This window comes from Sardina pilchardus, chromosome 1, assembly GCF_963854185.1.
Source record: "Sardina pilchardus chromosome 1, fSarPil1.1, whole genome shotgun sequence".
NCBI lineage: Eukaryota > Metazoa > Chordata > Actinopteri > Clupeiformes > Clupeidae > Sardina > Sardina pilchardus.
The window spans coordinates 17,130,632-17,148,449 of NC_084994.1; the positions used below are offsets into that span (position 1 = coordinate 17,130,632).

A 17,818-nucleotide genomic window follows, 5' to 3' on the forward strand; every position below is an offset into this window, starting at 1 on the left:
TCAATCACTTTCGTCACTCAGAATTACATTGCAATCGTTTGTTGCAGTGCAAATGACGAAAGGGGCACGTTGAAATCCTATTCAAGTGGTTCGACTGTTCAGATTGAGTCATATCCGATAGTAAGTGATATTGAAACCACCTCCGTATGTGGTGCGAATCAGCATTGGAAAAATCGCATTTCATGCGGTTTTGTGCCGTTCAGACTACCCAAAATTCAAGCTAGATGCAATCCAGATAAGCAAAAAATCGGATTCCGACTGCCAGTGTGAACTAAGCCTCAGAGAGAGCCTGTTTAGGAAATAGATGGGTGGACATGAAAGAGTTAAATATTCATGACAAAAGTTGTTTTGGCTATGATCATATCAACACACCTCTAACTACTGTGACTGAAGTCCAACCAGTTCTCTACAGAGAGAGACGGAGATTCAAGGAAATGGATTCCAGGAACACAAGCCAGTGACACTCCACACATAACCTACCGTAAGTTGCTTTAATAAATGTATGTTTGTATCATGTCCCATGTGAATATGTATGTGTTTGCTGTGTGTGTTGTTCTTCATCAGTAGAGATTGTACTGTGTATAGACCTATTCCACGGGCAGCGTTGTGTTTATCTACAAACACTCTACAAACAACTGCCGTGTTCACAACCTGCTGAACTGGTCTGCGCGGTTGGCAAAGAGAGTGCCCAGAGATCTGGGAGATGGGCAATGGAGAATTATAAAAGTCATGTAAATATCAGATCACTGCTCTGGGGGCAGTCCTGGGCTACTGGTTAGGGCTTCTGGCTTGTAACCAAAGGGTTTGATCCCCAACCAGTAGGAAAAAGTGTAGATGTAGGTGTGTGTTTGGAATCAGTTCCAAACACATACAGCACCTACACCATGCTACTCTCTCTTTAAGGGAATTGACTCGAGGCTGAATGATGGACTTTAGTACTGGTGTTAACTGTAAAATATGTTATGAGAGGAACATAAAGTTCCCTCTGAAACAGACAGTATCTGTGGAATAAAGGTGGTTAAAGTGATCTTTAGGTAAGTGCATTCACTTGATTTGTGGCTAAATAGAAATGGTGTAAGGGACGACCAAAAGATTGGCAAACATCCCATTATTGATCTGCGCTGTAAAAGAAATGTTTTACACGGAAGCATCTAGACTTGTTGGCATCTATAGATGTCTGTACACGGAGGAGTACAATGGAGTCTTGAGGTCTTTGGACGAGGCCATATTGCGAACATTTTCACAAATCCTTCAGTAACAATCCTTTACATGTTTACATCTGGTAGTCGGGGAAAGGATTCAGTATTTCAGTGTCTTTTGACATAAATGGTTGAATGTTGAATGTTGTCCTTATGCTGATTGGCTGTAACCCCGTGTCATGTGACCCCAGACTGGAACACATCTGTCGTCATGTCTCCTGCTGGGCCTTTCCTACCCGGAACTGGAAAGTTGATGGCTAATTTACAGAGGGCCGCTCTGGACTCTATAGATCATGATAAGAGTCCTCAGGGAGGAGATCAGGTGCATGTAGGCAGCAGCATGAACAAGACTGTTAATCAGTTACTAAACTGCACTGGAACACTGGGGCCGGTTGCACAAAGCACCTTAAGTTTTGTTCCTTAAGTATCAACCTTAAAGCTTAATTTCTCCTTAGGTAAGGAATTTATTTAAGGGCGTTGCACAACATTTCTTAAATGGTATCCTTAGGTAAGGAACTCCGTTAAGTGATTTACTGCATTGAAAGCGGTTTTCTGGCACGAAAATTCTACAGTTTCCACGGAGATTGTTTGTTTGCTAATTTGCGCTTTCTTTTCTGAGGGTGAAATGCGGGACTGTCCAAAATATTATCAAGCTGTGTGCATTTGTCTATGGGATCGCGAATAACACATTACAAGTCTGAGTGTAACTAGTGTAACTAACTTTGACCAGTTTGACAGGTGACGGCCAAACACGGCGCACCTTAGAGCAGTGACATTCACGAAGTTATCGATGTATCTACCTACCGTTAGCAATAAATAACGTAGCCTACCCTACGTTCAGCCAAGTGTCTCTGGTTCAGCACAGAGCCGGTTCAGCACACTTGTTGTAACTAGCTTGCTAGTAAGTTATGCTATTAGCCAGCAATCCACCAAACACAATAGCCTAATGATCTTATAATCTTACCGTAATAATTCGGTGACATTTATCCATTCATCAAGTAAATCCTGATATAGACATGAACTGAACAATACTAGCTAGCTAGTTATCCTGCGCTGTGTGTGCGCTATGATTTTTCTGTCATCTGCACCAAAACAAAAAAAAATTTGTTTCGTGTTGTTGACTGGGGCACCGAACCAAAGCCCATCGTAAGCTTCAATTAGGGTGAATTGAGTAGCCTATGTTACCATCGCTAGGCCTAAATAAACTAGGCTACACAACGAATTCTGGTCGGCCTATTTGATAGAAGAGTAATGATATTAGCTTAAGTTTTATTTTCAGTTGCCAAAAGTGGTTAATTAACTTAAATTATCAGCATTAACTCAGATAATAATATGCTTAAGGTAGGGTCAGAGGTCCCTTAGGTTTTTCCCCTTACTTAGGCTGCTAAGGTCGTTTGTGCAACGGTTTAAGGGATTTCTTATAAGATAAGTAGAAAACCTTAAATACTTAAGGGAAAATGTTAAGGAAAATACTTAAGGGTGTTTGTGCAACCGATCTTATCTTAAGGGGGCCTTAAGTCAGATTTTAAGGGAAAACCTTAACTTAAGGTGCTTTGTGCAACCGGCCCCACTGGACTCCATTTGGAAGCCTTCAACAACAGTCTGCTTTCAGATTCCTACTCATATTCATTTCATTTCATATTTATTATACAGGAAAGTATTAAAAGTAACAAAGTTACAGTTTAAAACGGGCCTGACTCAGTGATACGCAGCAGGTTCCTGTTCTGCGACACATAAGTAGTAACAGGGACAAGACAAGGCACAGAGAGTTGGTTGCTAATGTGCAGTGTGTAGTTCTCAAATCACACATTGGTCCCATTTACAGAACCACGACAGAACGGTTCTTCCTTAACACTCTGTCAGTGGCGATTCTAGAGATGTGTAACAAGGGTGGCCCTAGTGGGGCACTGGTTAATTCAAGGGTGGCATCTAGATAAACAGAAACAGGCTCAAGTTGTTAAATGAGCACACACGCATGAGTAAAACCATGCACCAAGCACCATATCATAAATTGAAGGACAAAGAAGGACAAAGACCATACTCTCACATCAAATGTCTTTGTAATTGGATAAAATGTCAAATACAGTTTTCAGCTCATTTTCAGCTCTGAACAAAACCTGTTCAGGAATTAGGCCATTTGAGCAAAAGTGGAAGTGTGAAATGTGTGAAATAAGTGGTTCTTAACTGGTCTGGTTTTGAAACCCATAATTTCATATGTTCATAAAGTTGTGACCAACTATATGTAGGCTATATATTTAGCGTTCAGGCCAACTAATATGGTGAGGTAGCCTACATAAGACATGCAAAGTGGAGTAAAGTTTATCAAAATAACAGGCCAATGTTAGATCTGATCAGGTAGCATTTTAAATTGGCGATTTTTAATATTTCTTTTTAGCCACAAGCTCCATGACCCATCTCTCAGATCAGTACCACAACCCACTTTTGGGTTTCCAACCCACCAGTTACGAAACACTGGCCTAAGCTATGTAAACTTTCCACAATGGCAATATTACAGAAGTAGCCTACATTAGGGCAGTAGACTATTTACAATACAACATACAACATACTCAGTTTTGGCTGAGTAGATAGAATAGGCAGATATACAAATTTGCCTACATGACGTGATTCCACAGTTGCAATACTGGGTTTTGTGTGTGTGTGAAGATAAATGGGCACTGGCAGATGCAATAGGTAAATATATGTTTTCATGTTAGCACAAGCAGTAGCCTGTAGGCCTATTGTAAACTCACATGCTAAAAACAATAAGCCATGTAGCCTATAACTGCAAGCATGTTTGCTGCTAGATTGCTTATATTTCTGAACCCTGATATTTCAAACTAGTGTGCTGCAAGTGCATCAAGAAAGGTCTCGCCTTTGACTGTTAATGGCGAATCGTAGACTAGGATTTTGAGGTGGCCAATTGAATCTCAAGGGTGGCCTGTGCCACCCGGAGCCACCCCTCTGGCTACGCCCCTGCACTCTGTTTCTATTTCCAGGTCATTTTTGAATGTTTCAAAGACAACTGTACACTATACACATTTAATCAGTTGTAATGATCAGTCACATAATTATCTCTCAGGTCAGAAGCCTACTTCATATTGTCTCTGAAGCCCTCAGAAGCAAAAATACATACACAACATGATTGTATATGGACTATATCATGATCTGAAGTAAAGTGTGTGGAAGCGCAAAGCGTGTGATTTTGTGAAGAACATTTGCAAAAAAAATATTTTTTGTTAGAAGGGAGTCCAACATATATTGTATTTTTGCTGTTTTGGGGAAGAAATCCTGATATAAAGACTACAGATAAAATGTGCAGTTTCTACTTTTTTTGACAACCCTCCTATGATTCCACAATCTGATTGATTTTTTTTTTTTTTTAACTGAACTGAAGAAGGCTACAACGTGCAAATAATTCATACCCTTTTTGTTGGCTGAGCTCCATGCTGGACGTGAGCCAGACTACGCCGGTGTCATCAGCGAATTGCAGAATGAGTCCCTGATATCCTGAACACAGTAGCAGTGTAAGTGACGCTTGAAGAACGCCGATATCGAAAGTGAAAGGTTGTAATGTTGTCGCCATTTCAGGGATTGTGTTCCACGGATGTAATGGACAGGCTTTGTTGGACTTTGAAACATTTATATTTTAGAAAGACCTACGCGTCGTGGTGAGTAGGCTTATATCCTACATTAGTTTATTCTGCTCCGTAAAATTGGCTGATAATGAAGAGGGATAGGTTAGGCTACTTCTAGCGCTCTTAGAGTGAAGTTCCACTTGCTGCAGACAACGCGTACGTGTTCGTATCATGGTTGCCTCGCGTATTTTGCGGTCATTTGGTGCGTCGGTCGTGCACGTCGTCGCAAGCGAACATGACGCGTCCGCGAGATGCAATACTGACAAGATAGTAGGGGGCGATCATTGCCAAAAAAGTGACCGCAAGATGCATTATCGACATCAACGACGGGGGCAATCATGAGAGTAAACAATGGCACATCAGGCCACATCCACGTCTGATATTACAGTACTATAGTCTCCCCCTAATGAAGACCTCCAGTTGGGTGCATATTAATGCTGCAGCAAGTCTGTACACAGGACACAGCAGGTCGCACACAGGCGCATACGCTTACGCTTGGTCTAACGCAGGGGTGGGCAACTAATTTACCCAAGGGGCCACATGAGACACTGGGACTGTTGCGGAGGGCCGGACCCAAAACGCCAAACTCAAGTCTGAACTCAATTCTGTTCAATTCTATTCTGTTCTTGTACAACATTAAGTAAATCGTATGGTTTTGGTTACTAGGCCCACTAGTAAGAGTAGAGATGAAAATGTGAGGGAGACCAAGTAAAAACGGCAATCATAGCCTATATGTCCAGTATTTAAAATAAAGTAATCGTTTGACATTGACATGTTGTTTTTCAGTATACAAATGTAAAAAAAAAGCTTCTAATGCTAGGCCATGAAAATGTGATGGAGTCAGTAGCCTACAAACTTATCCCTGTGCCACCATTATTTCAAGCAATATTTCAAATACCATAATTTAAATTAACTCTACAGAATTAGACTATGAAAATGTGGAACAGAAAATAGTAGGCTAGTTAATCAACATTCACGAACGAATTTTGAGAATTAAGGCTATATGTTTGCTTTAACTTTATACAAAAGACTGTGATTGGTCAAACTCGCCCTGTGTGTTCAGCCGGCTGCTTCAAGCAACCTGTGGGTAGCCTAGGCTATATACAGTAGTACAGTAGGCTACTAATTCGCTGACATAAGCTTTGCAGATAAACTCAAACATATTTTGGTTACAATGACGTTGTTATCCGATTGTAAACTGTCTATCTGTCAGTACCATTTTGGAATCAACACTTCCTATCGCCACCAATCAGCCGCAGCATTCTGACTACTGTTGCGGTGGTCGGCGACGCAGACACCGGAGACACAACTCGTAGGGTTTTTGCGCCGATGTAAAGGCAACTGCATTTATCGACGCACAACTTTATTCACCAGCACATCGGTGAGGGTGTTTACGTCGTATGCATCCACGCACGCACAGCAGTGTTTCCCACAGATTAGAAGGCAATGTGTAGTGGTCGCCCCATGTCTTGGTCTGGGGGGGGGGGGGGGGGGGGGGGGGGTTGGGTACCGGCACAAAATGTAGGTGCACCCATATTTTTAATTGCATCGCCTTTTTATCCCTCTCCTGTCATATAATGTGAATGATTTTTTGAACAAGATGTAAAGCTTGTCTTTATTTGAAACACACACATTATGTAATTATGAATAATTACTCTATTATGGTTATGGTTATGGTTATTTAGCAGACGCCTTTGTCCAAAGCGACATACAAATAAATAACAATACAAATTAAATCAACAGTGAACAATTACAAAAAAGGGAGAATAGCAATATTATCAATAAAACAATCATTTAAGCACTAATGAGAAATAAAATTATTATTATAGGCCTACATTCTATATACTGACATTTCTGATATTCATAACAGCAATATTTATGCAGAGTATGGCCTAGGCCTACTATTCATATTATAACTCCACCTCTTAAATTCAGCTGTCTGGTTGAAGCCTCAAAATATTGTAAACAAAGTAGCAGGCTAAGTTTATCATACTCTACTGGTTGGACTGAGTTTCTGTTCAGGTAAGCTAATACTTTTCTCCTCGGGACAGACCCCTTTAGGTCTTGGAGTTGAAAAACATTGGTATTGAGATGGTCAGTCAACTTGAATGCAAGAGTTTTAATCAAATGTCTGCACCATAGCCTACTGATGATGCTAAACGGATCTAACAGTAATTCAGCCAGTCGTCTTCTGTGCGTCATTGCGTTCACGATGGTGAATGTTTTATCTAGATTAAATGTGCATGTCAAGGGCATGTCATTGAGCGCGCACGAGAACGGGCCTAGGAAAATGAGTTTACTTCTACTGTTTGGAAAAGTTGCACGCATAGTCTACAAAGGTTGCGGAAGAACTTTATGCTTCACCCGAGCAGCGTCATGTGCATCAGTGCGACCACGCTTCCAGGGATGATATCGTTGGTTTTCATGGAGACAGACGAGGTGTGCACGGAAGGGAGGGGCTGTGTATGTGCGTGTATGAGAGACAGATGCGTGATTGACAGAGAGGAAGAGCAGGGAAAGGAAATTCAGTTTAAAGAATGCTGCGTGTTTTTCAATAGCGTTAATAAATAAATAAATAAATAAATAAATAAAAAAGAATAACGAAACGCAATATGTGGCGGCCGGTGCTGAGTCTGTGGCGCACCGCCACAAATTAGTCTATGTGTGGGAAACAGTGTTGGTCATCTTACTTTTAAAAAGTAATTAGTTACCGTTACAAATTACTTCTGCCAAAAAGTAATTGAGTTAGTAACTCAGTTACCACACTGTAAAAGTAATTCGTTACTCAGCAAAGTAACTGACGTTATTTTTTATGTTCTATAACATCGTTAACGTCAAACATATTTATTATAGCCTAACTGATTGAAGAATAAAACCAATTATTCGGTACAATTAGTGGGTGGAAGTCAGAACGTGCGCATGGCATCCGCCCACCCAGCCCAGGCCCGGGGTGGCTATCGGGAGATGCGGGAGGATTCCCGGTGGGACGTTAACGTTTTGGGCCGGTCTGATTATTGTGAGCTTAAATATATTGTTTCCGATTTGTTGCGCTCTCGTGGCACTTCAGCAGCCAGGGCTGCGCGGTCGCGGCCGCCCCTTAGGCTACTCGCAGTTTCCCAAATATTAACAAAGTAGCACTCACAAAACTGTTTGGAAGTCGCAGCAAGTCTATATTTGCAATCTACAGGAGTAAATTAACAACCCCTTCTCCAGTTGAACGGCCCTGACGAAATGTAGGCTATGCAGCAGAGACGTGTAATAGGCTAATAATTAATTTTACTGTAAGGTAACCCCCGATATCAAAAGCCCTCAAAAATAAAATAGGCTATCTTTAAAATGTATAGGGTCCTCCTTTGAAGATAACGTTCAGTTTCAGTGAAGTAGCCCTGTCAAGAAACTATAGAAATCCGACAGACAGAGAAAGTGCACATTTACTTGTCACTATGCCTATAAGCTATCGTGGGAAGTTCGCTACGTGCAAATGAAATGGCTTGGATTTGGTGAGTAGCCTATTCAAGTCTTTTTTCCCCTCCTGAAGTTGGAAGTGTGCCTTTAATGAAATTACTTCCATATTCCACTCTGATGTACAGTATCTTGGTAGCTATGCCTAGTCTGTCAAGGCCAAGGGTGATTAGGCTAATATACATTTATATAGCTCAGGGGAGGGTATTCCATATATGATCCTATCCAGTGAACTCGCTTCATTCAGCCAAATTGTAGTAACGAGACGCTTTAAATTCTCAGTAACGATAACGGCGTTGCAACGATGAGAAAAGTAATTAATTAGATTACTTCGTTACTGACAAAGTAGCGCCGTTAGTAACGGCGTTATACTTAAACGCCGTTACTACCAACACTGCTTGTCACTATGCCTATAAGCTATCGTGGGAAGTTCGCTACGTGCAAATGAAATGGCTTGGATTTGGTGAGTAGCCTATTCAAGTCTTTTTTTCCCTCCTGAAGTTGGAAGTGTGCCTTTAATGAAATTATTTCCATATTCCACTCTGATGTACAGTATCTTGGTAGCTATGCCTAGTCTGTCAAGGCCAAGGGTGATTAGGCTAATATACATTTATATAGCTCAGGGGAGGGTATTCCATATATGATCCTATCCAGTGAACTCGCTTCATTCAGCCAAATTGTAGTAACGAGACGCTTTAAATTCTCAGTAACGATAACGGCGTTGCAACGATGAGAAAAGTAATTAATTAGATTACTTCGTTACTGACAAAGTAGCGCCGTTAGTAACGGCGTTATACTTAAACGCCGTTACTACCAACACTGGTGGGAAACACTGCACAGACGTATGGGCGTAAAAATAGCAGTCACTTTCAAAATAAAAGCAATGATGGTGATTTGCGTGCATTATCTCTATGCTAGGCGCTTGACTGCTGTTTTTTCACGGACCTTACGTGGGCCGCGAAATTACGAATCCTACTATGGCCACGCCAAGTCCCGCCCTATGACGCGCTATGCCGCCCTCTGATCGGCTGAGCTCAATGACACTCACGCTGTGCTGGGTTAGGATAGGGTTAAGGTTAGGATAGGGTTAAGGTTTGGGTTAGGGCGCCAATCAGAGGGCGGCATAGCGCGTCATAGGGCGGGACTTGGCGTGGCCATAGAAGGATTCGTAATATCGCACGCGGGCCGGTCAGGGAAAGCCCGCGGGCCGGATGTTGCCCATGTATGGTCTAACGGCAAGTATAATCCCAGCCTTAAAGGAACCGTATGTAGGAAATGTATTTCAATTAATCATAAAATGGCCCCGATATGTCACTAGACATTTGGAAATCATGCTAATTTCAAACACTTATGTGGCATTGCGGAGAATTGACTACGCCACCCCAGGTATTAGAGGGAACCCAGGGACATCCCTTAGAACCAATAGGACACACAGCTTCATTGGTGAGGAGGCAGAGACGTGGTTTCCCATTACACATATTTTTATTACATAACAGCTAGACATTATTATTTTATTACATAACAGCTTTTTTTTTAAGTATATTTTTTTGGGCTTTTATGCATTTAATGTGACAGGACAGTGTAGAGTGACAGGAAGCGAGTGGGAGAGAGAGTAGGGGTGGGATCCGGAAAGGACCACGGGGCGGGAATCGAACCCGGGTCGCCGGCGTGCGGTGCAGGTGCCCCAGCCAGTCGCGCCACGACTGGGGCCAGAGCAGCCTCATCTGTCGGCTTCCACCCAAGCTCAGGCCTACAAGAGTGGGGAACATCATTATAACGAGCCACTCAGTCACCAAAATAATAAAATAAAACTAAAAGGAACCTACCACATTGGTCAACATGGAGTATATATGACAAGGGAGCAGGCACCACGGGGCAGGGTGCTTCCAGTGGTCCTTGACGGACCAAAGCAGATCCAGTGCACAGGGCAAGTGAATCCAATCGCTGGCTTGCTGCAAAACAGCCATAGTACTAGCTGACCAAATGCTATAGGGACAGAGCCCATGGAGCTGGGGTGAGAGCCATCCGGGGATCACGCATTCAACAGACCCCTTCCAACATGGCCTCTCTTCTACCCCCTTTATAGGGATCTGAAGGCCTTTTCAGGTGCAAGCAATTAAGCACAGGGGCGGGGCAAGGAGAGCAAGTTACTGTAATTGCTACCCATTTGGAACTAAGCAGTATTCGTCCTGCTACACTTATATCACTGACAACAGTAGTCCGGCCAATATATTGTCATTTAAAAGTGGAGTTGCAGCCCTCAACTGATGTTGATAGATAGATAGATAGATAGATAGATACTTTATTGATCCCCAAGGGGAAATTCAAGGTCCCAGCAGCTTAAGACACCACACACAACATACAGTACAATGTAAACAATGTAAACAGGAAAAATAAAAGCAAATCAACAAATCAACATGACTAAAGGAGCAGTAAAATACTAGATAAGGTATGCATGAATGTACTGTGGATTAGTACTGTGATACTGTGATACTGTGATCCAGTCTGAGGTGTGTGTCAAGTTGGTAGTGCAAGTAAGTCCAACAGTGCAAGATTAAATTCTAGTGACCGGCAATAAATATGTACAGTACAAAATGTAAGCATAGTAATAATAATATATGGACAATTAAAATAAACTTAACATAGTAATAATATAAGAGTTAGACATGAGGGTAGACAAAGCCATGCCATGTAAGTGTATAAGAGGGTGGATGTGCAGATATACTATGCATAGAAGTCCAACTCTCCTTTTCCCTTCAGTGAAGCATTGTACAGTTGTATGGCCCTGGGTACAAATGACTTCCTCAGTCTGTCTGTTGTGCATGTCATGGAGCGTAGTCTCCAGCTGATCAAGCTCTTCTGCTGTATGATAGTGCTGTAGAGTGGATGACAGTCATAGCCCAGGATGCTGTGTAGCTTGTTCAGGGTCCTTTTGTCTGATACTGAAGTGATGCACTCCAGATCAGCTCCCACAACAGAGCCAGCCTTCCTTACCAGCCTGTCTAGTCGCCCAGCATCCCTCTTCCTAGTGCTTCCTCCCCAGCATGCCATAGCATAGAAGAGGACGCTGGCAACAACAGACTGGTAAAACATCCAGAGGAGCTTGCTGCAGACATTGAAGGACCGCAGCCTCCTCAGGAAGTACAGCCTGCTCTGCCCTTTCTTGTATATTGCTTCAGTGTTGACTGACCAGTCCAGTTTATCGTCCAGATGTACGCCCAGGTACTTGTATGTGTTCACCACCTCCACATTGACCTCCTCAATGGTGACTGGCAGTAGAGCAGGCTTAGACCTCCTGAAATCTACCACCATCTCCTTGGTCTTGGCCGTGTTGAGTTGTAGGTGGTTTAGTCTGCACCATTGCACAAAGTCCTCCACCAGGCTCCTGTATTCCTCCTCCTGCCCATCCCTGATACATCCCACAATAGCAGTATCGTCTGAAAACTTCTGCATGTGGCATGACTCCGTGTTGTAGCAGAAGTCGGACGTGTACAAGGTGAACAGGACTGGAGAGAGCACTGTTCCCTGTGGAGCACCTGTGCTGCTGATTACAGTATTGGAGAGGCAGTCCTTCAGTCTGACAAACTGTGGCCTCTCTGTCAGGTAGTCTGCAATCCAGGATACCAGGTGAGCATCCACACCCATCAGCAGGAGCTTGTCACTCAGTCTGGGGGGTTGGATGGTGTTAAAAGCACTGGAGAAGTCAAGGAACATGATTCTCACAGCACTTTTCCCCTTGTCCAGGTGAGAGTGTGTCCTGTGTAGGAGGTATGAGATTGCATCGTCGACGCCCACTTTCTCCTGGTATGCAAACTGTAACGGATCTAGTGCATGGCGCACCTGTGGCCTAAGTATCCCCAGAACCAGTCTCTCCAGGGTCTTCATCAAGTGTGATGTGAGAGCGACTGGCCTGAAGTCATTCAGCTCACGTGGATGTGGTTTCTTGGGGACGGGGATAAGACATGATGTCTTCCACAGTGTTGGGACTCTCCCGAGACGTAGACTTCGGTTGAAGATGTGCTCCAGTGGCTCTCCCAGTTCAGCAGCACAGGCCTTGAGCAGTCTTGGACACAGTCCGTCAGGCCCGGCTGCTTTCCTGGGATGGAGTCTCTTCAGCTGTCCCCTAACTTGATCTGCCGTTATGATGAGGGGGGAGGGGAGGGGAGGGGGTGAGGGGTTACCATAGTCATGGTCACCCTGGGGAGGAGGGGAGGAGGAGACGTGCTGCACTGGGGGTGAGGGGGGAGGTGTGAGTTGGGCAGTTAAACCAGCAAGAGCAGTGTCCGTAGTTGATGGTGCTGGTGATGGTGATGGTGATGGTGATGGTGGGCGACCATTGTCCACTGAAGCAGTTGATGGTTCTGGTGATGGTGATGGTGGCCGACCATTGTCCACTGAAGCAGGGCAATCAAACCTGTTGTAGAACTGGTTTAGCTGGTTCGCCCTGTCCAGATCGCCCTCCACAGAGCTGCTGCTTTTCCTTAGGCCAGTGATGGTCTTCATTCCATCCCAAACCTCCTTCATGTTGTTCTCCTGCAGCTTCTGTTCTACCTTCTTCCTGTAGTCCTCCTTGGCCTCTTTCAGCCTGACTTTGAGCTCCCCCTGCACTTGCCTCAGCTCTGCCTGGTTCCCCTCTTTGAACGCCATCTTTTTCCTATTTAGAAGGGCCTTGACATTGCTGGTTATCCAAGGCTTGTTGTTTGGAAAGCAGCGCACAGTTCTTGTAGGAACAACAACATCCATACAGAAGTTCAGGTAGTCAGTCATGCAATGTGTGGCCTCCTCCAAATCACCATTCTGTAGTACATTCCAGTCAGTGGACTCAAAACAGTCTCTCAAAGCCTCATCTGCTCCTGGTGTCCACTTCCTGAAAGTGCGTGTGTCGCATGGTAGCCTCTGCACTTTAGGTATGTACATTGGTTGCAGGTGAACAAGGTTGTGATCTGATTTTCCGAGTGGGGGAAGGGGGGTGGCGCTGTATGCATCCCTCACGTTTGCATACATGAGGTCTATTGTCCTGTTTTTCCTAGTCGGGCAATCAACAAACTGGTAGAAATTTGTGAGGGTAGAATCCAGTGTTATGTGGTTAAAGTCTCCAGAGATCGCAAAGAAAGCATCTGTGTGCTGAGTTTGGAGTCTTACAATTGTAGAGTGAATGATGTCACACGCTACGTCCGGTAGGGCTCGTGGTGGAACGTAAACACAGACAACAATGGCATGCGTGAATTCCCTCGGCAAGTAATACGGTCGAAGGCTCACTGCTATTAACTCCACATCCTTACAACATGCAGTTTCTTTAACTGTAACATGACCGGGGTTGCACCATCTGTCGTTACTGTAAATCACCAGTCCACCGCCCTTCTTCTTGCCAGAAAGTTTATTGTCTCTGTCCAAACGGGCCACGCTAAAGCCAGGTAGCTCAACGTTAGCAGTAGGGATGGAGCTAGTCAGCCACGTCTCCGTGAGACATATTAAACTACATTCCCTGTATAGTTTCTGATTTCTTACCAGGGAAGCCAGTTCGTCAGTTTTGTTGGCCAGTGAGTTCACGTTTCCCATCACCATTGATGGAACTGCGGGCTTATATCTCCACTTCTTCTCCCGTATCTCCCGTCGCCTCGTCTTCACTTTGAGTCCAGCTCTGCAGCCCCGAAAGCACCATAGTTCCTCCGGGATGTTAGCGTTAGACTCACCGGCATGTATGCGTAGTGCAAGCAGCTGTTTCCTTGTGTAAACAAATTTGCTGCCACCGAAACGGTGTTGTTGATCCATATCCATAGGATAGAATAAAAAAATACTCCTTGAGTGTGTAATCCGAAGTAAGAAAGTATGTTTAAGTAAACAAAAAAACACGTAAAAACACAAAACGCTACGGAGCTACTAGGTTGCTGCCACCCTCGTCGGCGCCGGAAGTAGAATATGGTGTGTTGATGTTGTTATGTTGTGTTTTGGTTTGATGCGCTGCCCTACACTTATCTACGAATCACGAAGTCAGTAGTATTTCGCCATCCGGGTTGCCAGCTATGCTAGTTACCACCATAGACAGCTGCAGCTACAAACGTGTCAGATAAAAAATGTCTAACGTTATGGAACCTAAAAGACCTTGTTATGAATCCGAAATATGTCTAAATAAAACAAGGATTTAGGAGATTGAGACGGCTGAAAATGGAGAAAAATTTGAAGACTTAGGCTGCGTTCAGACTGCCAGCCAAAATCCGATTTTTAGCCCATTCTGATTTGAATCGGATGTCACTTTTGTAGTCTGAACAGTGACAGGTCACATGAAATCCGATTTTCCAAATCACATCCTGGAGGTAGTTTCATATCGCATTCGTATCGGATATGGACAGATGCGTCTCAGTCTGAACAGCTCCCAACACTCAGATCAGATTTGACTGTCCATGACGTGACTTTACGTGCATGACCGCCCACCTATTTCGAGTTGTGGAGCAACGTTACGGCTATGTCTTTTGACCATGTTATATTTAACGTGACTTATCAATACTCAATGCTAAATATAGCATTATACAGTCTCTGCTCTGTTTCAGGGAAGTTGCAAGAATCCACATTGTTCTATTAAATAATTAAACAGCCTTCCAACAGTTTGAAGCGGAGCTTGCCACTGATTAGTTTCGGTTTCTGTCGCGCAAATACGCACACGTATGCATGCATTCAATGAACACTCACCTAGTTGTATTGTTCTATGTTTAATCACACCAAATTAGCAAGTATTTCCTCCTGATGGCAGAAATGTTTGTTTTCGTTGCTACAGCAACCTGTCAGATCTGTTACTAATGTGTCCCAGTCTGAACAGAGCCATATCCGATTTGGACACTTGCTAAAGGCAGTGTGAACAGTCAGCCCTAAAAATAGCCTAGTCATTGCTAACGTTAGCAATGCATTATCAGAGTTTGTTTCTCTGTCATTATGCTGAGGAAAACAGCACTTGCCATTGAAAGCTAGCAGCCTACGTTCCTGCTGCAGCTAGCTGGCAACCGCGACTCAGAGGGGAGGGGGAGGCGATACACCGCTCTACAGTATTTTGAAAGTAATTGCAGTACTCGTTTTGGCCAAAATCCTACATACGGTTCCTTTAATTTTCAGTGACGAAAATGAAAGAAAAGGTGCACGACATGAAAGGAGATCGTCTTATCGGTCTTACAAAGATGATAGTATTGCCGATCTTTGATACATGTCTAAATGCAGCTTGACATGTTTCTGAGTTAGTGTGCCTATTGATCACTTTTTGATTGGGATCCACGACCAATCAAACCCCCCGGGGACGAAACGAAAATTTTCCACAGAAGTGTACTGGGGCTACATGCCCACCAAGTTTCATGTGCTCCGGTGTTACGGTGTCCCGGGAATCGTTGACGAAAAATGACGGGAAAAAAGAATAAAAAAGAAAAACTTTGACAACAACTATATGACCGCTTCGCTAGCTATGCTAGCGGCGGTCATAATGATTGTGGTGTAATTTCAGTTTGAACGGAAGTGGTCATTTGTTTCAAATGTCCCAAGTGGCAGGGACAGTTTAAACGCTGGGGTAGGACAAATGAAACATTAAAAAATATGAAGAAACTGTAAACATTATTCACATTTTCATGTAATATATCTGTCAAAAGAAATTTTGTGTAAGTGCTGTTCAATTTTTAGGAGAATTCTCGCAATATTTAAGTAATTATCAAATAATATTTGCTACATTCAAATGCACATTGGTCGGTGGGAGTCATAGCTATATCTGTACTAGCTATATCTACACTATACTGATTTAACTTTATTATTTCACAGATTTAAGTGATGTTGAGTGACAAGCTGATCAGCCCAACATATTTGTTTAAAAATACAAGGTCAACCGGAAGACGACGTCATGTTTCATTTGTCCCAACAGTGACTTCTCGCAGCAAAACCCGTTTTTCTCCTAAACTAACTAACTTTGACATTGCATACAGTAGGATAAGTTACACTACCAATTCATCTATTGTTTGAACGTGATAGCATTACATGACGCCGTACATACAACTTGATATTTGAAAAAAATCGCCGTAACTGAAAATGTACTTAGCGCACGTCAAAATGCTTTCCCGTGTCTAACATCAGCTCAGATCAGCTTGACGTATCAACACGATTTTTCCTGGGTCTGGCAAGTCTTGCGTGCTGTATGTGGTGACAAAAATTGACGTTTCAGTTTTGAACGGCTTAGGAGAAAATCGCAATGTTTTATTTGTCCTCCATTTCATTCGTCACGGCGTTCCTCTACGTGACAAATGAGAACAGGAATCTGAGTGCTCCGGTCATCTCTGGGTTAGTCTATTAGAAGTAGCCCAGCCAGCGTTACGTGACAAACGAGATGTCGCCTACATGACAAAGGAGAAATTAACAGAAACATTCAGCTCTTTTGTTCACGTGCCCTCAGCTCACAATTCTGAATGAATTGAAAATGTTTTCTGAATGCCCAGTGTTGTAATTGCTCAGCTGTGCACTGGAGCATCACACTCCCTGATGTCTCTGGTATATGAAGGGAAGTGACCACTACAGCAGGGTAGACAAGTGTAAGGCCAGGAGGACTTTGGGCCAAAGCAGCAGTGGTCCGAGTGGTGAATATGCTAAAAAACAAATCGGATCACCAGAATAATCTGGTGGGCCAAATTTTGTTGCTCACTGGACAGCATTGGTCCACGGACTGCCTGTTTAACAATTATTCTATGAGTAATAATAATAAGGATTACCCCACTGTTGCTGGGGAACACTGCATCTGACTTGTAAAGCTATATTTCCTCTTCAGGTCTAGAAAGACTCTCCCACTGCTGCTGGGATGAGTGACTCTCAGGAGAGAGAGGAGGCTGCAGGTCCCAGTGAGACACTCAGACCAGAGTCTGCAGCACATGGCTTTAGGACCATGAAGAATGCTGAAGACACGGCTGATCCTGGGTCACCAACACACTCTGGTGGAGGGTGAGTTTCCTGATCTCAGACCTACTTGCTCCACTCATTCTCATACATACTGTTCTGTTTATTGCTTTTGTGTGAGTGTGTGTGTGCGTGCCTATTAGCAGTCTATAAATAGCAGTGTAGCTGAATCTAAAGGGTGTGTTGATTTATTGTGTTGTTGTGTTACCAGATCAGAGACACACAGACCTCGATCTCCAGTGCCCAGCTGTGTGTCCATGAATAGTGATATGTCCCTCCCTAAACGTCCAGACTTCAGCAGTGACCCACCACACTCTGAACCCAAGTGAGTGTGTGAGTGTATGTGCGTGTGTGTGCGTGTGTGTGTGTGCCTTTACTATAGCAGTCTTTAAAAAGCAGTGTAAATTAATCGAAATGTTTTGTTGATTGATTGTGTCCAGATCAGAGACACACATACCTCCATCTCCAGTGCCCAGCTGTGTGTCCATGAATAGTGATATGTCCCTCCCTAAAGGTCCAGACTTCAGCAGTGAGCCACCACACTCTGAATCCGAGTGAGTGAGTGTGTGTGTGTGTGTGTGTGTGTGTGTGTGTGTGTGTGTCTATACTATA

The 17,818-nt window shown here is 43.6% G+C and overlaps 1 protein-coding gene across 6 annotated transcripts in view; it reads left to right on the plus strand.

Annotated features, from left to right (window-relative positions):
- The first annotated feature begins 382 nt into the window (after positions 1–382).
- LOC134083260 (activating signal cointegrator 1 complex subunit 2 homolog) overlaps positions 383–17,818 on the plus strand; it is a 63,428-nt gene continuing 45,992 nt past the window's right edge. For 4 of the 6 annotated variants that reach the window (XM_062539497.1, XM_062539525.1, XM_062539541.1 and 1 more), the window contains exons 1-4: positions 383–481; positions 17,082–17,251; positions 17,418–17,531; positions 17,647–17,760. In XM_062539497.1, the coding sequence (XP_062395481.1) occupies positions 17,112–17,251; positions 17,418–17,531; positions 17,647–17,760 (368 nt within the window). In that variant the 5' untranslated portion in view covers positions 383–481; positions 17,082–17,111. Of the gene's footprint in view, positions 482–902; positions 1,035–4,629; positions 4,724–17,081; positions 17,252–17,417; positions 17,532–17,646; positions 17,761–17,818 lie in introns of those variants that run through there. The other 2 variants (XM_062539508.1, XM_062539517.1) reach the window with 2 other exon arrangements.